Source organism: Notolabrus celidotus, chromosome 2, assembly GCF_009762535.1.
Source record: "Notolabrus celidotus isolate fNotCel1 chromosome 2, fNotCel1.pri, whole genome shotgun sequence".
NCBI lineage: Eukaryota > Metazoa > Chordata > Actinopteri > Labriformes > Labridae > Notolabrus > Notolabrus celidotus.
In genome coordinates, this window is record NC_048273.1 from 24210850 (window position 1) to 24235946 (window position 25097).

The 25097-nt window shown below is 40.8% G+C and overlaps 1 protein-coding gene across 1 annotated transcript in view; it reads left to right on the plus strand.

Annotated features, from left to right (window-relative positions):
- The first annotated feature begins 979 nt into the window (after positions 1–979).
- rhpn1 (rhophilin, Rho GTPase binding protein 1) overlaps positions 980–25097 on the plus strand; it is a 31100-nt gene continuing 6982 nt past the window's right edge. Inside the window, exons 1-15 of the mRNA XM_034705691.1 lie at positions 980–1218; positions 1379–1472; positions 7197–7312; positions 15251–15379; positions 16916–16991; positions 17332–17409; positions 17607–17731; positions 18786–18952; positions 19281–19468; positions 19571–19727; positions 20056–20181; positions 20345–20539; positions 20626–20702; positions 21090–21236; positions 21486–21638. Coding sequence (XP_034561582.1) covers positions 1199–1218; positions 1379–1472; positions 7197–7312; positions 15251–15379; positions 16916–16991; positions 17332–17409; positions 17607–17731; positions 18786–18952; positions 19281–19468; positions 19571–19727; positions 20056–20181; positions 20345–20539; positions 20626–20702; positions 21090–21236; positions 21486–21638 — 1848 coding nt within the window. The 5' untranslated portion in view covers positions 980–1198. The remainder of the gene's footprint in view (positions 1219–1378; positions 1473–7196; positions 7313–15250; positions 15380–16915; positions 16992–17331; positions 17410–17606; positions 17732–18785; positions 18953–19280; positions 19469–19570; positions 19728–20055; positions 20182–20344; positions 20540–20625; positions 20703–21089; positions 21237–21485; positions 21639–25097) is intronic.

Genomic DNA, 25097 nt, shown 5'->3' on the forward strand with positions numbered 1-25097 from the left:
AGAAATCGTGTCAAAGCTCCCCCCATAGTCCCTCGGGTACGGTGGCCCTGAAGGACAAAATAAATTTACAAAAGATCAAACACTTTTACAAAGTAGGAGACAAATTTACATTTTGGGAAACCTTTTTACATTTTATAAAACAAAATTACATTAGCAAAACACTTTCACCAAGGCCAAAAGAAATTTAAAATTAAGGAAACAAATTTACAAACAACTGAACACTTTTACCATTTCTGAATCAAATTAACATTTAATTTTTTAGAAAAGGGAATGTACAAAATACCAGAAGTGATCCGGAAGTAATCACGTGGGGGGTCAGAAACCAAACGGAGCGACATGGTTTACATATTAGGACATCCTTGGGTCTCAGAGAGAGGTGACAGACCTCAGATGAAAAAGCATCATATCTCTGCAAAACCTTCATGTGTCAGAATTCAGATGAGACCGCCTCAGAACACAGCCTCAGGATAAACGTAGTCTGGCTAAAAGGAGTCAGACTTAACTGTAAAAGTGTTCCGTCGTTTGTAAAATTGTCTCCAGCTTTGTAAAAGTGTTTCATCGTTTCTAAATTTATTTTGCTAATGTTATTTTGTTTTATAAAATGTAAAAATGTTTTTCAAAATGTAAATTTGTCTCCAACTTTATATAAATGTTCCATCTTTTGTAAATTTGTTTTGTCATTCAGGGCCACAGTACTCGGGGCCTCCATAGTAAATAAAACTGTATAATTTCTTTACATGTTTTCAGCATGTTTTCAGTCCCTCTGGGGGGGCGGAGCTTAAACAATGGTTTCTGAGCCCACACACAAGCCACAGCCCTGACGTTGCCCTAGCAACGTCCCGTGGAGCAGGGGGACGCCTAGAACAACTTGTGATTGGTCCATTCAGTCAGTCAGTCGGTCTTAATCTTCGCTCTGATTCGATACATTAAGTGTCAGTTTCATAAGCTGCTACGTGATTGGCTGGCTTCTGCGTGTAAGCCCCGCCTCGGTTGATAAGCTCTTGCAGCTGCACACAAGTCAGAAAAGGCGAGCGGAGGAGGAGGAATCCCAGTAAAATAAGTGGGAGATAGCTTCTTTGGGGGGTAAAGAAGTTTTTTTCTTATTTTCACCTACTAGGGGAGCGTTTGGTTAACCTGGAGCCATACAGATCTGGGAGAGATGTAGTAACTCTTTGGCTGCTTTTGTCGTTGTTTCACGATGGAGGAACCTGCGACAAGGCAAGTGGTGAAACGTTAGCTAACTTCACGTTTTGAGGTGACTACTTGTGGCGTTGAGGCTGTTTAAATCTGTAGACTTTACAAACGGGGATTGTTGTTCAATTACACGAGAGTGTTTTAAAAGAAACAGCAGAAAAAATACTGACATTACGCTCCACAGAGAGTCTGAGATGTCCCTGTCAGACGGTGCCTCGGACGACGACCTGCCCCTGACGTTACCCACAGATGGCAGCCACAGCGGGAGCATCCGAAAGGTGAGACACGCACACACACACACACACACACACACACACACACACACACACACACACACACACACACACACACACACACACACACACACACACACTACTCAACTTTATTTATATAGCACCTTTCATACATAAAAAATTTGCAGCCCAAAGTGCTTCACAGAATAACAGAGAGACAGAAAACAACAGCAATGGCAAAATACAAAAAGGCATCTTTATAAATAAAATACTTTAAAATATAACCAATACAGTAAAATTAATAAAATAAGTAATAGTGGAAAGAAAAGTTAAAAGTAAGGTAGCGTTAATAAGATCAGATTAATTCAAGAAATAAATAGATAAATAAATAATTAAGTAAGACAAATAAAAAGTTAAAGCGATGATTAAAACAATAATGATTAAAATAATAATGATTAAAATAATATAAATTATAATGCAGTCCAGGGCTAAAAATAAATTACTCCAAATTAAAAGCTAGATTAAAAAGGTAAGTCTTTACTTTTAAAAACACAGTTTTAATGTCCAGAGGCAGAGAGTTCCAAAGCTTAGTGGCCTAAAAACAGATTGCTCTCTGGCCGGTGCTTCTGTGAGACACACAAGGAACATTTAAAAGGGAAGTAATCGGGGACCTCAGTGATCGGGTTGGAACATGAAATGACAGGAGATCAGTGATGTAGGGAGGAGCAAGGCTGTTAAGAGCTTTAAAAAGCAAAAAAAAAAAGAACTTTAAAATCAATTCTAAAAGAAACAGGGAGCCAGTGCAGAGTTTTAAGAAGAGGGGTTATGTGATCAGTTTTCTATACACACACACACTAAAATTTAAGGAAATGTGACAACTCCCTTTTGATATCTCTATCTGTACCATGTGTTATATTCTGGAGTAAGAGTACTGCAGATCAGGGATCATTAGGAACCATAGGGGAACTCCCAATATGACACAATACCTTATATATCATCTTCAATAATGATATCACATACAGCTATTCGATTATGACATACATTGCATGTCAATAATTTAATGATGCACCACAATGTGGGATTAACTGAATACAAAATGCTCCTTTTAAAGGTGCAGGATTAATGTCATCAACACAGTGAGGAGTCATGAAGTAGTGAGGGAGTGAGTCAAAGAGAGGAATTAACTTTATCTTAAGTCCCCTGACCTTTTAAAAATGCTCTATGGTGATAAATATGATTTTTAAGAGTCTAAAATTTCATATAACATTTGTTCCTTAAATGTTTTAACATTAAACAAGACAATAAGCAACGTATGGGTCTTAGAAATAACTAATTTCACCCACATTATGAGACAAACAAAATCACTTGCCATAGTCAGCAACTTTTTGGTGGTGTTATCAGTCATGTTAGCTCAAGCGATCAGATATCTACTTTTGAAACTACCCACTGCTGTCAAATAAACTCCATTCATATGACTTTATTGTACAGTTGTCATTCTTCATTATTTTGCTGAAGTAGTCTTGTCAATAAATTGAGAAGCAAAATGTGATCCCATTAATATCTGGGTCGAAATGATTTGTCAACATAGCTATCAATGACTAAACCAGCCAGTAAAGCAGGTGTAAGTTCCTATGAGGAGTTTTGAACTGGTTAGTAGGAGACAGGTGAACTGATTAATTACATGCTGCCAAAACAACCTTTGTTTTACATTGTCCACCACTAAGATTTTCAGTAAGTGATACATTTCACTGTGACTAGAAGGCTGAATGAGATTTTTTTTACTTACACATGTAGAGGACAAAATCAATAAGAGATTAAGCGTAGAGCTTTTCAGAAGGAGTCGCCAAAAACGATGCGAATGGAAAGATTCTCACAGGATCTTTAAACTTTATGATCATGGCAAAATGTACCTTAGAGTAGGGGTAAAGAAATTCACCTTTAATTGTGCACAGTAACACACCTGCATTTGTACTGACACCAATATACTTTGATGTTTCATTGAGTAGGACTGTCACAATACCAGATTTTCTCCTCACAGTTGTTGTGAACAAAATATTCAGTATCAAAATGTTATTGCGATATTTATCGAAAAAGAAACAGCAGATGGGAATCTCTCACTCTCATTTGCTTCTTAGATATCACGCGTCAAACAACCAGGAGAAAAAGTACAGCCATATCCAATGTTATGATAACACAACTATAACAATACAACAGATAACTTAATGTAACATTTCACGTCCCAAGTCTAGCAAACTTCCTCTTTCTATCAGGATGCAATCAGCAGGATGATTGAGGCAAAGGTGGGTGAACAGGGTGTTGCACATTTCTTGTCGTCTGGAGCGTTCACAAGCACCCTATCTTTTTGTTCTTTTACTAAATTTAACAAACTCCCATACTGATGAGGAAACTTGTCATCTCCTCTGACAGGATTTCCACTGCATTAGTAGCCACACACTGTGATATATATGCGTTCCATTTCTCCCTGCAGTTTCTCATTGGCTGATTGTCTGTTACCCATGCTGTGGGTGGGACAATGCTGGAGACAGAGTAGTGACAGCAGACAGAGAGGCGCGGCTGCATCAGAGCCAAAATAACCCAGTTTTAAATTGATCTCTTATCGGCTGTCGGATTTTTTTTAAAAAAGGCCGATGCAGATATGGGTCTAAATGCTGAATATCGGCGCTAATAATCAGCCCTGATAATCGGCCCGGTTGATAATCAGTCTATCCCTAGTAGAGTTTAAAGTGTATGAGGCTAAATTGACTGGAATCTATTCAACTATTTGTAAATACTTTCTATGAGACTTGTGAGGATGTTTCTATTTTGACTTTGGGAACATGTATGACAAAGGTAATCCAACATGGTTCCTCCAACCAAGGCACTTCACCTACTACCTGTAATGCGTTCACTTGCTCACTTGTTCGTATCTGGCTGAACAATAAGATTTGCGCTCACCTGGACATGAAAGGTTTCAGTCTTTATCTGCACAGATGTCGATGTGACTCCATCCTCCTGCCCCTCTGACGGTGGAGCAGAGGTGGGAGCTCAGCCAGAAGTCTAATCCACACGGGCACTCTGAGGATTACTTTGACGTACCCATACTAAACAAACAACTTAACTGGGTGAGAGGGAATGAAAAAGATAGAGGGAGAGAGAGCTTGAGAAAGATGGGAGACTGTACACGCTGGGAAAGAAAGTGAAGTGAGGAGCCTCAGGGATAAGGAAAGGGAGTGTGCTGAATGTTTACAGCACTGTCATGTTTCTGTACGTGTGTTTATACTGTAAGTATGTAATGGTGGTTAATTGAGTGATAGATTCAGGGTTTTAGTGAGCAGTAATTTAACAATCAGTGTGGGAAGCTGTCCTGGTGGTATGGCAAGATGCCTGTTGGAATGAAATGAAGAGGCCTTTAGGTCTTCCAGCGGACACACACAGCTCTGACATTTTACCATAAAGCAGATCATTCCTCAGCTGTACAACCATACCAAGTTATTACCATGTATAGCATCCACAACACTCTCCTCTCCTGTGGCCTCAGTTTCATCACAACCTCACACACTCTGTGACACACCCATTATCAACTTTGGCTTGTTTCCTTTTTGCCCTGAACTAAGCCTCTCAGGCAGCTTTCTATCCAAGGTGACACAACAGGTCACCAATGAGATGTACTATTAAAATGCCATAGATTTCCGAGTAGGATTAAAGGGAATTTCTGCCAAGTTTTATGCAGATGTCCAGTATGTGTGATGGGTGTGATTTTTTTCTAACGCAGCAATTTTGAAGATATTGAGATTACGAGACTTCCAATGAGAGGCACAGCTGACTTGATTGACAGGCGGGAACACTATCTGTTGGCGAGGAGGCTCAAAGAACGCCTCTTTACGTCACAATTGCAGCAATATGGCTGCTGCCGAGCGATTTGCCTCAAAACAGCGCTTCAGAAACAGATGAGTGACATCACAGATGATACATCTATATTTTATACAGTCTATGGTACTGAGTCACTGGACAAGTCAATCCAGAGCTAGAATAACAAAACATTTGCAGCTGCACCCCAGGGAGAAGTATCAACAGAAGCAGGTTTTGTAAAAAGGATAGCTAACATTTGCTCCTTTCTAGCAGGTGTTTGTTGGCTGTAATGATTTTGTGCATCTTGTAGTGAGACGTGTTTCCCCAATTTGGCTGCATGCCTCTGTTTTAGATGTTGAAATAAATCGGCCTTGCTGCTGCCTTTAGCTGCAACAGCCTTTGAACAAACTTTTCAGTAGACTGTGGTTTGATGCCGCATAGCTGAACCACCTCCAAACGCCTGATGACTATACATTTTGGGGGGATCAAACTCTTCACTGGCGCTTGCAGCCATGTTGCTAATGTGTGAGTGTCTGTAGGAAGTAAACAAAGACACACGCGAACTGATTGATAAAATCGACTCATGCTCAGCCCTCTATGGAAGTTTACTCAGACAACATACTGAAACTCAAATTGCTCCTGAGGGCTGTGACTTTTTGTGTTTGAATGTAAAATTGTTGGAACCTTGCATGCAGAGATGATACTGGACCTCTGTTTCCTTACAGATACTGATTACCAAGGGATAAAAATAAACATACTCTGTTATTGCCAGAAAAACAGCGTGTTGACGTTTTGCTATCTTTGACTAACATTACACTCTCTGCTGGCATCTCACTGTTGTTTTTGTTATCAACACAGGATGAGTTAGCTCAGACCTTTTGAGTTTTAGGAGGCTAACTGGTCATGATGTCAGAGCGGTGCATTGGCAGGCAGATGTGCAAAGAGGCCTTACGAAACAATATCAGGACATTGTTTTAATTTTAGTGATATACTTAGAATTTTGACAACTTCTGTTTAAATGTATTACATCTAAGGTTATTTCATTTATATTGCACTTTAAAAGAAAACAGGTTCTGCACCAAGGTGGCTCAAGTTTTATTCTGCAAACAATGAGTGTAACATAAAAATGTTAGGTATGCAGCGGGGGGTTTAAAAATGATAAACTGAAACAGTTAAATTAACCTCAGCAGGTAGGAATCCCACCATAGTCTGACAAACTGAAAGAGCATCTTTTCATTGTTGGAGGTTAAAATGTTTAACGTGTATTTGAAATATCACTCCATTATTCAATAGTTGATATAAAGTTGAAAGAACGCAGCTGTCTATCAATACAATAAAACAATGATATCTATAATATCCTATTGTTATGGAAAATATTGACTCATCGGAAGACATTTCAATAATATTCTAAAACAGGGGAAGTGGTAATCTAACATTTAGACCGATTAAATTCCCAGTTTCATAGTACGTGTTTGAGAGTCACGTTTTATCTCTCTAATTAAATTGACCTTATCCTCCGATTGTCTTTTAATCTGTTGTCTGTGTCAGAGGAGGTTTTTTGTGGGGGAGAACATTAGAAACCTGGCTGTAAGTTGAGCCAGTCTGTGGATTAATTCTCTAATCCTCCGCTGGTTAATGCTGTCTGTTTTTGAGATAGTAAAATGGAACTGAAATACAGCTAAGTCATAGTTTGTCATTTGTACTGTATATTTTTCTAATCGTTCATTTTAAATGTGATTATTTCATGTGTAACAAAAGGTCAGAGGATATCATGTATTGTGCTTTAGTTGTTATCGAACCTGTACGGTACTTTTCCCAGCCCACTGTGGAGGCAGACTTCCCTCATCCAGAACTTAAATCCACTGCTTTACTAATGATTTAATAGCATTTTCTTTTTGTATGTGTTATTTTTCTCCACAGGGGTGTGATCCTTTTGCTCAGACTCAGCGCAGTAAACTGCAGCACCGGCGTGCTCGCATCAACCAGCAGATCAACAAGGAGATGCGCATGAGAGCGGGAGCAGAAAACCTGTTCAGGTGGGGTGCTGGGATGTGTGTGTGTTTCTTTCATACAGATGTTGATTTTGTGATTCAGAACAAAGTTTTTTAGAGTTAAAAATTAGGCTTTCAAATGTTGTCATGCCGAGTTATTGTAGTGTAATCTAAAAGGACCTTTTCTGCAGGTAAAGTGAAATAAGTTCATCACTGACATCACCTTGTTCATGGGGGGAAGCTGAATTATTTTGGGGAGTAAATGCAGGTGATGTGCTTTTGAGCTATTTATAGTATCATTGCTTTAAAGTAGAAGTAGGTAAACATCATGGTGATCAGCTGATACATCTGCCAGACATTCTAAAGCTCTACTCCTCTGATGGGGTGGATCTTACTTCAATGAAACTGCTTTTTGTGTTTTTACCATTATTAATCTGTGGATGTGTTTTTTTGGAAGAAAGGGAAACCTCTGTGGACTCATAAAACAATGTGTGCACAGTGAACCCTTTTAGCGCCTTTTCAGACTCAGCCTGTCACACTGTTACTGCTGCGTTTCTCTCAAGCGGCAACCTCCGGTCTCAAACTATGAAGCCCATGCGGAAGTGTTATAAACTGCAGTTCATCAAGAATCCGCTTGAGGCTGGCTGCAGAAACACCGGAAACCACATAGACACCAATTCAAAAAAGACGATCTTTGCAGCATTAATAAACATGTTTACAGCCTGGTTCAAAAAACGGCTTGGCTCTACGTAGCTAATTTCTCTATCAGCACACACTGTACGGGGGTGAATGTTTTTTCTAACGCGACGGTTCAGAAGATATTAAGATTATGAGTTTCTGCCCAAATAAGGACATGACTGACTTGACTCCTGGACGGGAACACATAGCTGTTGTCTAGGAGGCTCAAACTCCGCCCCTTTACTTCACACTCTGCCTGGGTGAGTTCCGCATTTCCAATATGGCTGCCACCGTCGATTGGCTTCAAAACAGCGCTCAGGAACAGATGGGTGATGTCACGGATACTATATCCATATTTTATACAGTCCATGGTTTCTCTGAGTACTCAGACTCTTCAAAAACAAACAAACAACAACAGGGGGAGAGATAGGACTACCAAAATAACAGCCCCATAAAGGTCTTCTTGACTGATGTATTAAGCTGTGAACTTTCAGGGAAGTCTAAAACTATTCAGCTCTCTTCTGCGTTGGTTGCTCTTTGTTTGCTTGTTGGCTCTGCGACAATTGTGCTGGTGTCCTGTGATGGGAAAAGGTCAGAGGTCACTGCCCTCTAAACTACACAAACTCTAGCACCACCCAGTTTTATGGCTCTGTTCGTGGGGACATGCATATTCATTTCTCTATCTGCTTGTCTCTCTGTCTCTGTCTCTGTCTCTGTCTCTGTCTCTCTCTCTCTCTCTCTCTCCTCTCTCTCTCTCTCTCTCTCTCTCTCTCTCTCTCTCTCACACCTATTTTTGTATCCTCTTTCAGTTTTCTGTAGTTTTTGTGCTCATACTAAACAATATTTGATCGCTGGATACTTTTACTCCAACAAGTTTAAAGCTGGCTCGTGTTATGAAGCTGTAATTCACAGAGAAGCACACAGGAGTTTTATTGGTGTAGAAACAAGTGAGTAAAAAAAGAACTGGTGGCAGAACATCAAAGTGTTCGCTCTGAGAACATTAGCGTCATCTTTATCCCCACAGTTTCTCTTCATCTGTCTTTGCCCTTGCTTTCTCTCTCTTCTTAACAAGTTCTCAGAATCCACCACGTTTCTTATTCACTCAGAGGGAAATTACCACAAAGGCTGAAAGTATACATGTAATATATGTGCATACATTTGGTGCAGGCTTTTGTTGTGGTAGCTTTGTGAACACTGGTAACATGAATAGAGCTCTGTGTAAAACTCACTTGGAGTTATTTTGCTGGCGCTCCTTTTACTCATAAAGATTCAACTTGGGAGTGTAAGCAGGAGGAGGAGGAGGAGGAGCCTCTTCATTAAAGCAGGGGGCTGCTTTCCTCCCTCTCTGTGCCGTCGCGTCAGAATCTAATTAGATCGACAAGAAAACAACAGTAACTTTAATTAAAGGATCTAGGACTCCCTTTATTGCTACACCAGGACTCCTTCTGACTGAAAGTCTTCACATTAAAGGATGTTCGGATGGTAGATATTAGGATTACTTGTGCTTTATTTATTACTTCTTCTATATACTGCATGATCCTAACATTCCTGAAGTCTGAACAACAAATGGTCGAACCTTGTGTTTGGAAAAAAATCAACGAACTGTTTGGTGATTATGATATTTTTGATTGATCAACCACTGCTAACAGCTTCTCTTTGTCATGATGAGAGTAAGCTTTGATTACAGACTGCAGGTTGGATATCAGGGACTATTTTGAAGAGGTCTGCAACTGATGACTACTTTGATAGTCAACAAGTCATGGAAACGATAAATACATTTATCATTTAATGTAGGGATGCACCGAAAATTTGGCCACAGAAAATTTTCGCAGGAAGGAGAAGGAGAACAGAGCGCAGAAAAAATGACTTGTCTCTCTGAACCAGATGAGGGGCATGCACCCCCGGTCTCCTTAGTAATGCATAATAATTTATTTCGGTGTTTCGGCTTTCGGTTTTTGGCCTTGGTTTCCTCTTTCGGTTCCCCCTTCATCCCTAATTTAATCGTTCTTGTTTAGCCATCTGCTTTTAAATGTAACATTACTCTTTAAATGCAACACATGATGTTAAAAATCTGCATGTGAGCTCTATTTTGTCAGGAGTTTTACTCATCTGTAAAGTGAGAGGAGAATAGGAGAGGAAAAGTTTGAAGTTGAGGGACTGAAAATGGACGATGATGTTGCATTGGCCGCTGACATTTTGCTACCTGTCACTTCCCCATGTTTTGCATGTACACCTTTCAGTAGAGATAGAGAGAATGCAACTCAGCACAAGAAATAATGTTGTCTTCTCACAGCATGAAACTCACAGGGTCAGGAGATGATATAACCAATTTTCTTTCAACATTTAAATGTTTAATGTATTATTGATTTTTGTCTTTTTTTAAACCGAATTCTTATTGCAAATAATTAATAATATATTGCATGTTTTAAGATATGTTCTGTCAAGATATGAATATTGAAGGCATCTTTAAAACACGGCATGTATCTTGGTGCATAAAGTTTTGTTATTTCTGCAGTTGGCTGCTTTAACAATCGGCCATACTGTAAATGGGCAGTAAAATCTGCAAGGTGATCATCAAATGTACCCAATAAATTAACATTACATCACATAATAACTTACTAAACTACAGTAAAATACATTTTTTGTAAGATCCACTTAATACTGGAACCAGCTGATACACCACTCTCTTTAAAGTCTGTTTTCATCATATGAGGGTTGTCGATCTACAGCCTATCGGTTTGTTTGTGTTTTTTTTTGCAACTTTCTTGTTTTATATGGCGAGTAATATGGATCTAACAGTGCATTTGTCTTAAACACAATAAAATAATCAAAGGAGAAGAGTGACGGAGGCAGGAGTACACAAACAACACTGTTCTACCAGGGTTCAACACTTTTTCATCAACAAGGTCTGCTGGCTGGAGGGGCTGATGACTCGGTGGTTTCTGTCTGCAGGGACTTTTTCACTGTAATTTAATTTGCTAAGAAAAACAATCTGAGCCTGTCTGTGGCAAAAACAAGTGCTTTTTGTGGGTGAACTTTTATCAGATGCATTACCCCTAAACACTGTTACAGCCATCACAGCCCGCCTGGCATCTGGAGCAATTCTTCTTCTTATGAGTCATTTAAGATGCTGCTTTCTTATTTCCTTCTTTCCACCTAACTCCATTTTAGACAGGGTGACGGCTTTTATTCTAAAAGTGATGACTCAGTTCAGGGGAACTAAAACAAGAGCTCCTGCCCTCCCTGTTGGGACGGTGGGTCACGGAGACAAAGGGGACCCCCACACAGCTCGCCCGCTTGTAATCAGCCGGCTTTGTGTCCACCTCCCGTCCTGTTCCCATGCAGAGATTCCCAACAGACCAAGCTCATCCCCCACTTATTTGTCTGGCACTGTCAGAGCTTTTTTTTCCTCTTTCCGGTCAGCTGAAATTGTCCACACACACAGTCACACACACAAAGGATATTGCTTTCAGTTTCACTTCACGCAGTCTGAAACAGTTGCAGGAGTGGGTTTGAGTATAAGTCCTGATGGGTGGAAAGTAAAGGGGGTTAGGGAAGGGTTAAGATGCTAATTAGAGACTAGAGTGGGGCAGTAGCTCATCAGGATTTGTGATTGGCTGATGGAGAGGTCATGATGTATGCTACATGGGATGTTTCTCTGTGGGAACTCTGAGGGACAGCTTAATCCAGGTCTTTCCGTCAGTTCGGGAACTTTATACATGAATATAACACTTCAACAGAACTAGTTTTCAGCTTCTCTTGTAAATCATGTCAGTGCGAACACTCAGAGGGAAACAGAGTTAGTTTTTCTTCAAAAGCTGCACAGTGGTGTGCGTGCAAGTGGCTGTGTGCATGAAGGGGATATTTGGCAGCCCATTTAAAGCTGACTAATCAGATTGCCCTCGGCCTGATCCTAGATGTAGGTGTGTGTGTGAGTGCGTGCGTGTTTGTGTGTGTGTGTGTGCACGCATGCGTGTGTGTGTGTGTCTGTGTGACTGAGGAATGGAGGGAGGGACACATGAAAGGAGTAGTAAAGGTAGAGTGGTCTAACTGGACAGATTAAGATTATTCACAGGAGCTCAGAGGTGAACTTCAGCTGTGCCTTGGAGCTGACGGTTAAACAGTCACAATTTACAGTTTCTCCAGGTCACAGATTGTCGTGACAGAGAAAACAATGGCAAGAGTGGACTGAAAACAATAGAAATTTCGGATTAAGTTATAAGATCTCTAAAATGTATTACCCTTATTGTATTAACTATAAAGTTAGGGATATGCATGTTTAATCAACTAAACGATTTAACAGATGGCACCATGATTTCCAGTCGGTTGATTGAAAAATGTACATTTTAGATGCCTGAAATGCCAATCATATGTTGTGTTTAAGCTGTAGTGCACCCCAAACTAGCTGGATCTGTAGCTGCGGTAATGACTGCCATAATGCCACAATGCTCTACTACCTGTATGTAAACAAGAACAGATAATAGATATCATATGTAGTGTGGCATGGTTGGGCAGACCTTTCTTTATTCAAAGTTTATTTTCCGGCTTGGACAGAGCAGGAAACTGGAAGAAAGATTGAGGAATGACATGCAGTTAAGGGCCACAAGGGTTCGAATCAAACCTGAGCCGCCTGCTTTGAGGACTGTAACCTCTATACATGGGGCGCATGATGTAATCTTTAGGCCAAACCGTGCTCTGTTTTTCAGTGTTTTGTTGGAGAAAACTGAGATAACGACGTATGTAGGCTGCTCGACCTATTAACCTGCAGACTCTGTGATCCTGTTAGCCTTGTTAAATTGTGCTAAAAAATGTTTTTCTTTTTAACTCTTTATTTTTGTCATTGGACAGTAGTTTGTTATACAGAGCATTGACATAAAAGAGAGAATAATGTTAATTTCCTCTGCAGTCCTCAATTTTTAAAGATTATTAGAACTAAATACAACCTGGGGGAGATGGGTTGTAATTAGTTGTATGTTTACATTAGAGTGAGTCAGAAGCAGTTCAGGGAGAGATACGTGACAGAAACTCACATACAAAAAAAACTGAAAACAAAAAACCTATGTAATTAGCTAAGACAAGACAGCATCACCAGGTCCTTGTACTGTATTTATCAACAGGCCTCGCCACACAACCTCCAACACTTTGAATCCCCTCCTGTAAAATGAGCTTTCTGCTTTGGTGTGACAAAGAAATGAGATCACACATCTGAGATTGTGCTCCAATTTTTACCTTTAGATTTTCCGTTAGTTGGAAAGTAGACTTCTGTTTAAATGATCAGGGAATCTGTCACTTTGAATCACCCCTACATCAAACACATTTAATGGTAAACTGTCCAACCTCTTGTAACTCAGGTGTGTTCTCACTGTATATGTCCATGTTTATCTCTACAAGCTGTTTACTCAGTGGATGAAGTGTTGATTTCTACCACATCTGTTTTATTTATCTATGATCCAGAACTCATCCTTGTCTTGCCAAGATTTCCCTTTGGCCTTGAGACCTTGTGTGAATCTTAACTCCCTAGATCTCCCACCTGCTGGTGCATCTAATGACTCATCATCAAGACCTTTAAGCTTTCTTTTGAAACCTATCTGACAGAAAAAAAAAATGACTATCACCCATGTCTCATCGTGCCAACATAATTCAACCATTGTGCATTACTGGGACTTTCCTGGGCAATGTTTCAAACTCAGTGTGTATCATTAGTTACAACAGCATTCAGTGATGCCTCAGATTTACAGGAACATTGTGTGCTTTTTACTTCAGGGTGTGTGAGCTGGCTTTACTCAGCACGATGACCCTCCCTCCTGTGATGTGAGGAGGAGCAGGGAGTCTTACTGAGGATGGGGGAGGAGTGAGGAGGGGAGGTGAAGACAGACTTTTTTATCAGAGACAAGTTCACTGCTTGGTCTGTTTTATGAAGTCATGCTGACATCACAAGTGCAGTTAAATCTGCAAGCTATAGCTTCAGAGTGGGTTTCAATATTTATGATAACAAGACAGTTAAGGACGTGAAGATGCAACTAAAATATGTTGGTTTACCTCCTGATATAGTACTTGATTTGATCTAACAAATGTCAGAAAACATGACACGTCAGTCAGTATTTCTCAGAGGCCTAAATAGAGCTGGGCGATGTTGAAAAAAATGTTATCACGATAAAATGTTTCATATCAGTCGATATCGATAATTATCACCATAAATATCAAATCCTGTGTGAAAGTTGTTAGCTTGTATCTGGATTTCGTTTTCTGATAAGCTTCTTGAATCCCTCAATTTTGACGGTGTCAACAGGAAGCAGGTCTTTTGTGTAAAATGAAATTTTCTGGATGGTGATGGTGGACATTGGACATGTTAGAAATGCACACTAGAAGTTGTCTCTGTGCTCTTCCTTAACCCATATCCTGAAAGTACATTTAATTATGTGTATTAAATTAATAGTTAACGCCAAGTCGACACAGTGATAGACTAACGACTCCGCTTTGAGTCGCTTGGTTTCTTCCGTGTCGCTGTCGCTCGTTTCAGCTGTGTTTACATTCCCCGCCAAACATCTTTAAGCCCCGCCTACCTCTCACCCTGCGACATGATTGGCAGTTCAATGCCATCTTCCACTTCTGTCCAATGTTGGGGGGCAACTAGTGTTTAAGGCTCATTAGCGCCCCCTTTTCCTGTTTATAATTATATTGCGATAATTATTGTTATTGAATTATCACCCCTAAGCCTAAGATGATGTCATATTTTTTGGATCAGTTTGCAGCTTCAGCCTACTGTCCTTTTTTAAATGTATTATTTATTTTATTTTTGGGGGCTTCTGTGCCTTTATGATAGGATAGCTGAGGAGGGACAGGAAATCTGGGGAGCAGAAAGGGGGGGAACACATGCAGGACACGGTCGCAGCTGGGAGTCCAGCCAGCGACCTCTGCGACAAGGACTATAGCCCCTGTATGTGGGGTGCTTAGACCGCTAGGCCACCAGCGCCCCCAGCTTACTGTCCTAAAGAAGCACATAAACTAGAAAATATTCACATTTAATACAGTGCAACTACTGAAATAGGTTTATTAAGTATGGAAACAGTTATTAATGAGTTAATTATTATTAACTGTTGTAACTTTTTCATGAACACATATCAATAATTTTTATGATCATCTTTATTTTAGAGCACTTCTTTAAATTAACACTTCAAAGTGCTCTAAAAATAACGATTTTTGTTTCTCATGTTACTTTGAGTGAATTAATTTCAATCTGTTCTGTGTTGCAGTTTATAAGTGTGTGTGTGACTAATGTGTGGTAATGTGTGTTTATATCTGAAGAGCAACGAGCAACAACAAGGTGAAGGAGACCGTCGCTCTGGAGCTCAGCTTCGTCAACAGCAACCTGCAGCTGCTCAAAGAGGAGCTGGAGGAGCTCAACAGCAACATGGAGGTCTACCAGACGGACAGGTAGACAGCATTGACACACACACACACACACACACACACACACACACACACACACACACATACACATACACATACACATACCCACTGGATGGATTATTTGCTCCACAAATTCCAGGCCACACTCATTAGTCTAATGAGAGCTCTAATTGGAGAAAATAAGCATCAGTTTCATGTTTGTATTCTCACCAAGTGCTGTGTTTATCTGTTCTCAGACTTCTGTCTTTCTTAGGACCAATTTATTATTAGAAGACTTTGAGAAGGGAGGGGTTCAGGGTGTCAGAGTGAGCCCGTTTGGGAAGCCAGGTAATAGTCGGGAACATTCACTGTGAGGGAGTGGTCAGGGCACAGTGATGATGTAACATTGAAGCATCCCTGGACATGTTGTGGTTAAATTAAGACAGAAACAGTCACACAGGACTCCTCCCCTCCTGCATGTGCCACCCATGACACACAATTATACCTGGAAATTAAAAAACGTATATTGTGTATGCAAAGATGAGCACTCTAACTGGACTTAAATTACCATCTTCTGTAATATTAATACATCTGTGTGTGTGTGTGTGTGTGTGTGTGTGTGTGTGTGTGTGTGTGTGTGTGTGTGTGTGTGTGTGTGTGTGTGTGTGTGTGTGTGTGTGTGTGTGTGTGTGTGTGTGTGTGGCCCTTCACAGGCAGGGTGTGTTTTTGTCTCCGCTACCCGGGTCGTGGGAAGGATAAACCCCTGATTAGAGGGTCACTAAGGACCCTGTGGCGTGTGTGTGTTTATTGTGAATGGGATGGGGGTTGCTGTGGGAAGCGCGTGTTGGGACGTTAAGAGTTAATGCTTGGCTTTAGCTTTGCTTATTAGCAGGATGAAGCTCTGAGCAGTGAGCATGCTGGGTAGTAGTGTGCTTTTGACGGTGGTCTGTGTGTGTGTGTTTACATGTTTGTGTTTACAATGCGTGATCCGTGAAACCCTGGGCACACAAAAACACACAGTTTACACATAAAATACAACACTTAATTTTATATTGGTATTCATTTGGGCTTTATGCTTTTATTCAGAGTGAGAATAGGACAGTAAGGGAGTATGAAGGAGCAGGAAACTGGGAGAAAGGGTGATGACTGGGGGCAATGGGTCACAGGTTGGAATCAAGCCCGGGCCGCCCTACTCGAGGACTATAGCCTCTGTAGTAGACTGTACTACATGGGGTCAAACCAGCGCCCACAAACAGATGCTTTTCAGGGATTCTATGAAGCATTGCAAAGTAATATATACGATTTTAATGATAATTATGTTGAAAAAGGATGTAGAAATGAATTGAAGTATAAAAACATGTCTGTGTTTGCAGACTTTTCATCTATACATTTTTTTTAATATAACATAAAAAGATAAAAATTGAAAGGGTCAGAAAAGCAGAGTGTTTCGTAGTGATTGGAGCAGGTAGCCAACAAAGCCTAAATTCTTAACATTGCGTTAGAGAGCTCAGATGTCATAATCCCACTTTACAAAAAGAGAAACGGTGCAGGCATCACTCACTGTTTTGTGTCTTTTCACAGTGAGGCCATCAACGTCCCCATGATCCCACTCGGATTAAAAGAAACCAAAGAGGTGGACTTCACACTTTCTATCCAGGTAAAACAAACATCTGTCTACTTTTTATTAATTAGACTTTACTAATGCTCCTCATTTATTATATGTATCTTATTTTTCTCAAATAAATAACATTAAGTCATTTAGAGTCTGTGTTACGGGCTCTGCAGTACATGTTAAACTAACAGCAGTAGTGCTTTGTCATTGAGAATCAAGATGTGCAAAATAAGATTTTATTCTATCTTTTGTTTTGTCCATCTTCTCCAGTTTGATTCTTCCTGAGGTCAATCAAAGCTCAGTGAAATCCTCTGGAGTTAGTTTACATTTTAGAGGAGAAGTGGATTTTTCCTCACGTGTCTCTAACGTCTGTCTTCCCTCACAGGACTTCATCTGTGAGCACTACGGAGAAGACAGCTCCCTCTACGACAAGGAGATCAAGGAGCTCATGGAGCTCAGACAGGTTAATAAATGCACTCATATGATTTTAAGCTTGATCTGGTCAAGTATAAACCCTGTTTGTCATCAAAGGATAGGAGGAAATCAGTGGAGACTTTCTGTGGGAAAAGAAAAGAGCTTTGAAAATCTCTACACGCCAGGAATGAATACATGATGATTAATAACTCCAGATGTGTTATTATTTGTTGTTTTTTGTGTCAGGCCATGCGCACACCGAGTCGTAACCAGGCTGGTCTGGAGCTTTTGATGGAGTACTACAACCAGCTGTACTACCTGGACCAGCGCTTCTTCCCTCTGCACAGGAACCTGGGCGTGCACTTCCACTGGTAGGACATGTTGTGCACTTCACAAAGTTAGAGCTCAGAGGTTATTGAAGCCAACTGTAGTTAGAGGGTAACTTTTTGTATTCGTACAATCATTTACAAAGCTGTCTTTTAAAAGCCGAACTGACAGAACATCATTGACAACCAGTTCAGTGAGCGATGTGCCTGACATCGCTTACAGTTTTAGCTAGGCCCATACTGCAGTCTCTTTGACTCCGGGCTGGTTTTGTAGACGTTTCGTCCTCATGTTGCAGCTGAAACGTGACAAGTTTGATACGGGTCTTGAGACCGAGTTTGAGTTAGGCGGTGAGGCGGTTAAGTTTTGAAGCATCTGTTCTCTTTAGAAAATAATCTGGTATCTGTGTTCAAAAGGTTATTGATGCTCAAATAGATAGATAGATAGATAGATAGATAGATAGATAGATAGATAGATAGATAGATAGATAGATCGATAGATCGATAGATAGAGAGATAGAGAAGAACTTTATTAATCCTTTGGTAAGGTTCCCACAGGAAATTCAGATTCCAGCAGCAGGTAACACCAAAGGACAGAAAACAGCACACAGATACATAAAATAAAAAATCACAGGTTATATACACACAGCACAGTACACAGTAGCAGCAATATACAAGTCTAAAAAAGCATTTTTTTTAATAAATAGATAATTAACTACAAATAATGAATAGTGCAAGCTGTTTGGATTGTGTTGTGGTCAGTTCAGGCCTATTCCCCCCCCCCCATCCTCTGTCCTCTGAAGGATGCATTGAGATTATTAATATAAACCTGTTTGTCATTACCGTTGTTATTTGGTAGAAGCTGTCATTGTGTTTGGTATTTTATATTCTTCTACTTATCCATCTGACTGTACAACAGGTTTTACGGGAGGGAGAAGGGGGGGGGGTGTTCTTGTTTGTATATGTTCAGAAAAAAAACAAAAACCAACGTATGAAACTATACTGTGATTATACCTGCTTTTTGAAAAATAAAAATTATGAAAAACAAAAAATATATATATGATGCATTGAGTCAATTTCCGCCCTCTGTTTTGTCTCTCAGGTATGACTCTCTGACAGGTGTCCCGTCATGTCAGCGCACATTGGCCTTTGAGAAGGGAAGTGTATTGTTCAACATCGGCGCTCTCTACACACAGATTGGGGCTCGACAGGACCGCTCTGTTACAGCCGGCATAGACAGGGCTATAGATGCCTTTCAGAGGGCTGCAGGTACTGAAACAGCATACACTAACCGGAACGTTCCACCAGCTTAACGCCTTTGTTCTGTGGGACCACACAGTTGGGATGGGCAAACTGAAAAACAGCATTGTTTTGTTAAAAAGAAACCTGAGTTCTTCTGCTAAATTTATTTTCATTTTGATTTAATATATGCCCTGTTTTGTCATTCATAGTTTAGCCTTTTTTATGCATAGCAAACACAAAGTCGTGGCCATAAGAAGAGTCCCTCAGTTGTATATTACAGAGCAAAAGCAGCACCTTCTCCAGAATCAAACCTTAATTAAATGTTTAACACGTTTTTTCATTTCTGTGTTTTTAGGTGCATTTAATTACCTTAAAGAGAACTTCTCTAATGCTCCCAGTCTGGACATGAGCTGTCCATCCCTCTGCATGCTGGTCCGGCTCATGGTCGCTCAGGTGCAGGAGTGTGTGTTTGAGCGAGTCATACTCACCACGCAGGACACACACTTCAACTCCCAGCTCTACCTGGCACAAGAAGCTGCTCGAGTGAGTAAAACGCACATCTCTGTGTTTGTGATGTTGCTGCTGAGATCCTATGACGCTCAGCTTGTATGTGTGTGTATCTGCGTGTGTGTGTTTGTTCTGTAGGTGTCAGACGTCTACCTGTTAGTGCAGCAGACCATGTCACAGCCTCTGATGAAGGACTACGTGCCGTTCTCTTGGGCTTCCATGGTTCAGGTCAAATCTGAACACTTCCGTGCCCTCTCACATTACTACGCCGCTGTTGCTCTTTGTGACCACACATGTAAGAAAAGAAATATGAGCATGATGAGGAACAAAAGCTCTATGTACAGATAATGTGCAGATTTTGATGAGTTCCTTTTGCAAAGAATAATGATGGGACAGCAATCTTAGCTCCTCGTTTAAATAGCCTCACTTGAAGACTTGAGATCAGTTACTTTATGTAGATGATGGACATGTTTTGAGACAATTTCTAAACGTTAAATAATAAAATATATGTCATAAGAACTCCAAATTCCTAGGATTTGAGGAAGCTTTATTTAAATCTTTACCCTAACATTGCTTTGTGTGCTGTTTTCACACCTCTTAACTTGGTGTGTCTTGTTCCGTAGTGTCTGCCGAGGAGGAGGAGGCTGACGAGGAGGCAGAGAAGGCCTTCCTCCAGTTCTACATCAACGTTCCTGCCGAACCAACACTCATCCAGGTTCTACAAGACCCTGAAAAAAGAAGAAAGCTTGGTGAGTTCTTGTCTCATATATTTATAGAATACACAGCAGTGGAGATGTCTGTCTTTAGAAAGGGGGGAAAAAGCTCCAGGTATCCACTTTGAGAATGCTTTTAAATCCTGTGAATTTCCTCTCACTACTTGAAATAAACACACACCTCCCTTCTTGCATTCAGGTAAAGCTCACCTTCGCCGTGCAGTTATCAGACATGAGGAGGCCATGCGTGTCCACAGTCTGTGCAAGATCCTGAGGAAGATGGACATCTTGCAGGACGTCCTGTCTCTCGCACACAAACGCTCTTTAGACAAATACTCGGAGCTGGACAGAGAGGACGACTTTGACGAAACTGCAGAGGCTCCAGAGATACAGTGTAAGTATATTCTGTATTTAAAGATCTATTAATACATCTTTGTTTGTTTGATGACAGTAAGTGATCCTGTTTTCTTCTGCTGACAGCTCAAACACACATTAAACCAGACATCACTCCACCGAACTTCTCCACGGTCCATGTTACTGATATCTTCCAGAGATTGGTGAGACACATTCATTTCTTGTTTTCTCTTATATTTCATTGCCAGTGCTACTTTTGATTTGGTTTGATGTCTTTATTTTTTCTCTGCTATCCATTCTCTCATTTTTAATTATTTACCCACACAGACTTCTCAGTCAGCAGTCCTTGTTTGTGTTTGGGTGATTTTTATTTATCTATGTGCATGTCATTACCTCAGTTCTTTCAGTAATGTCTGCTCGGTTTCATTTATTTTGTTTATCTCTACCTCTGTTTTGTGTTCATGCACTCAGAAATAAAGTGTAAAAAATGAGAACAAACTGAAGACTAAAACAAAATGAAGATAAACATAAAACAAAACCTGCAGATCTTCTGTTGCTTGTTCTTAATCTGACTCTTCTTTGTGCTGCAGGGGCCTCTGTCGGTGTTCTGTGCGCGGGCTCGCTGGGGTCCGGTGCGTGTGATCTGCCTGCAGAGGGGAGAGGGAGGACTGGGTCTCACGCTCAGAGGAGACTCCCCTGTCCTGGTAGCTGGAGTGGTGCCTGGAGGCTGTGCAGCGGTGAGACAAACTTCCCTCACTAACCCTCACACTGGGACTCAAGTGTAAAAGTACATTTGGTAATTCCTCAATTTAGCCGAAGTTTCAGACAGGCCGATTAAAAACTGCTACAAATAGTTGTTTTCAAGTACGGCTCACAGATGAATCCAAAATAAGTACTTAAAAAGTAATTGCTCTAGTCTTCCTTGCATTTTTGTGATGAAGAAACGATGATTTTCTCTTATCATCTGATGTTTGTCTGTTGTCCAGGAGGCCGGACTGAGAGAGGGAGACTACATCGTAGCGGTGGGCGGAGAGGACTGTAAATGGTCCAAACACAGTGAGGTGGTCCAAATGTTGAAGAACTGTGGGGACAGAGGAGTGGAGCTCAGTGTGATCACGTTACACTCACATGACACACAGGTAAGTCACTGTCAGGGTTCCCACGTGTCCTGGAAAACCTGGAAAACAGTTTTTTCCAGTACTTGAAAACTCTTGGAAAATGGGAGAAAAAGTCAAATGTCCTGGAAAATCACATATAGTCCTGGAAAATTATTCCAACATGGCTGCGTTTGACCTGACCCTATTAACAAAACACATCCCCATTCATTGAAAGTTGAGTGCACGCTGTGCTGGAAAAGACAGCGACACTGCACAACTTTTTTCACATCTTTTCTCCTTCTCTTCATAATCATGCATTCACAGAAAACGGGGGTATATTGTTTATGTTTTATGGTACACTTGGCTCAATTACCGTACTCTAGCTCAGTTGTTCTCAAAGTGGGGTCCTGGGACCCCTGGGGGTCTGCGAACCATAGCGTGGAGGTCCATGAAATAATTTGAATACATTTCTAGTAAATTATAAAATTGTGCTGTGTCATTACAAAACAGCATACACCATTGTTATGATACCATTTGGTGGCTCGAAGGGATATGTGAGTCTTGTTACTGTTAATTTTCTGAAAGTGTTTAAGATCAATTACTTGAAAAGTCTAAATGCTGTCATGTTGAGTCCACAAGGAATGAAATGACCCTCTGTTTTAAAGTATACAAGTGGTATTTACTTGATTCAAACTAAAGTGTTATCTGTTTATCACTATAGTACAGGTCTGAAGTATTTACATTGATACGTTTTACAATACAAATAGTTCCAAGGGCAACTAAGAGTGCAAATGGTAGTAAGCATGGGCTTTAGTGATTGGAAGATCGGCTCTTTTCAGAGAGCCGGCTCTTTCAACTCCCGAACGGCTCTTAATGTAGGATCTTTTGTAGCCGTAAATTTTACCTTAACTTTGCAAAAACTAATGGTTTGTGTTGAAAACCCTTTTACGTACAGTTTTTTTATGAGATGCCTTATAATTGCCCAATTGTGTGCATTTATTCTGTTACAAAATCATTCTCACCCTAATCCTAGGGTTATGATTAGGGTGAGGGTTAGGGTTAGGGTTAGGGTTGTGATAAGGGTGAGGGTTAGGGTTAGGGTTGTGATAAGGGTTAGGGTTGGGTTGTGATTAGGGTTAGGTGAGGGGAAGCGAACCTGTCCCCCGTAATGGGGGGGCAGGAGGTGCACGGTCCTTCCCCCAAGGTGCCCCGCCCCAAGTCGGCCGGGGCCGGTACGGTGGTGGTCTACGGTCATCGTGATCAGAGCTCATAGTGACACTTCTATCGTTTTTATACTATATAATTTTTTTTGTCTTTTTTGTTATTTTTTATATTAGGGTTGTGATTAGGGATAGGGTTAGGGTTAGGGTTGTGATTAGGGTTAGGGTTGTTATTAGAGTTAGGGTTGGGATTAGGATTAGGGATATGGTTAAGGTTATGATTAGGGTTAAGGTTAAGATTAGGGTTAGGGTTAGGGTTGTGATTAGGGCTAGGGGTGCGTTTAGGGTTAGGGTTGTGATTAGGGTTAGGGTTTGGATAAGGGTTAGGATTGTGATTAGGGTTAGGGTTATGATTATGATAAGGGTTAGGGTTAGGTTTAGGATTAGGGTTAGGATTAGGGTTAGGATTAGGATTAGGATTAGGGTTGTGATTAGGGTTAGGGGTGTGTTTAGGGTTAGGGTTAGGTTTAGGATTAGGGTTAGGGTTGTGATTAGGGTTAGGTTTAGGGTTATGATTAGGGTTAGGTTAAGGGTTGTGATTAGGATTAGGGTTAGGGTTGTGATTAGGGTTATTGTTGTGATTAGGGTTAGGGTTGTTATTAGAGTTAGGGTTGTGATTAGGATTAGGGATAGGGTTAAGGTTATGATTAGGGATAGGGTTAGGGTTAGGGTTGTGATTAGGGATAGGGTGAGGGTTAGGGTTGTGATTAGGGTTAGGGGTGTGTTTAGGGTTAGGGTTAGGTTTAGGATTAGGGTTAGGGTTAGGATTAGGGTTAGGGGTGTGTTTAGGGTTAGGGTTAGGTTTAGGATTAGGGTTAGGATTAGGGTTAGGTTTAGGATTAGGGTTAGGGTTAGGATTAGGGTTAGGATTAGGGTTGTGATTAGGGTTAGGGGTGTGTTTAGGGTTAGGGTTAGGTTTAGGATTAGGGTTAGGATTAGGGTTAGGGTTAGGATTAGGGTTAGGATTAGGATTAGGATTAGGGTTGTGATTAGGGTTAGGGGTGTGTTTAGGGTTAGGGTTAGGTTTAGGATTAGGGTTAGGGTTGTGATTAGGGTTAGGTTTAGGGTTATGATTAGGGTTAGGTTAAGGGTTGTGATTAGGGTTAGGGTTGTGATTAGGGTTATTGTTGTGATTAGGGTTAGGGTTGTTATTAGAGTTAGGGTTGTGATTAGGATTAGGGATAGGGTTAAGGTTATGATTAGGGTTAGGGTTAGGGTTGTGATTAGGGATAGGGTTAGGGTTAGGGTTGTGATTAGGGATAGGGTTAGGGTTAGGGTTGTGATTAGGGTTAGGTTTAGGATTAGGGTTAGGGTTAGGATTAGGGTTAGGATTAGGGTTAGGGTTAGGTTTAGGATTAGGATTAGGGTTAGGGTTAGGATTAGGGTTAGGGTTAGGATTAGGGTTAGGTTTAGGGTTAGGATTAGGGTTAGGGTTAGGATTAGGGTTAGGGTTAGGATTAGGGTTAGGGTTAGGGATAGGATTAGGGTTAGGATTAGGGTTAGGGTTAGGATTAGGGTTATGTTTAGGATTAGGGTTAGGGTTAGGGTTAGGATTAGGGTTAGGTTTAGGGTTAGGGTTAGGGTTAGGATTAGGGTTAGGGTTAGGATTAGGGTTAGGTTTAGGATTAGGGTTAGGATTAGGGTTAGGGTTAGGGTTAGGGTTAGGATTAGGGTAAGGGTTAGGTTTAGGATTAGGGTGAGGGTTAGGATTAGGGTTAGGGTTAGGATTAGGTTAGGGTTAGGATTAGGGTTAGGATTAGGATTAGGATTAGGGTTAGGATTAGGGTTAGGTTTAGGATTAGGGTTAGGGTTAGGGTTAGGTTTAGGATTAGGATTAGGGTTAGGGTTAGGGTTAGGGTTAGGATTAGGGTTAGGGATAGTGTTAGGGTTAGGGTTAGGTTTAGGGTTAGGGTTAGGATTAGGGTTATGTTTAGGGTTAGGGTTAGGGTTAGGATTAGGGTTAGGATTAGGGTTAGGACTAGGATTAGGGTTAGGGTTAGGATTAGGGTTAGGATTAGGGTTAGGATTAGGGTTAGGGTTAGGGTTAGGATTAGGGTTAGGGTTAGGATTAGGGTTAGGGTTAGGATTAGGGTTATGGTTAGGATTAGGTTTAGGATTAGGGTTATGATTAGGGTTAGGGTTATGGTTAGGGTTATGATTAGGGTTAGGGTTAGGGTTAGGATTAGGGTTAGGTTTAGAACCAGAACTAAATTTAAGCATACAGAACCAGAATCAAACTCAACCAGAACCGAACCAGAACTGAACCAGAACCTACCAGAAT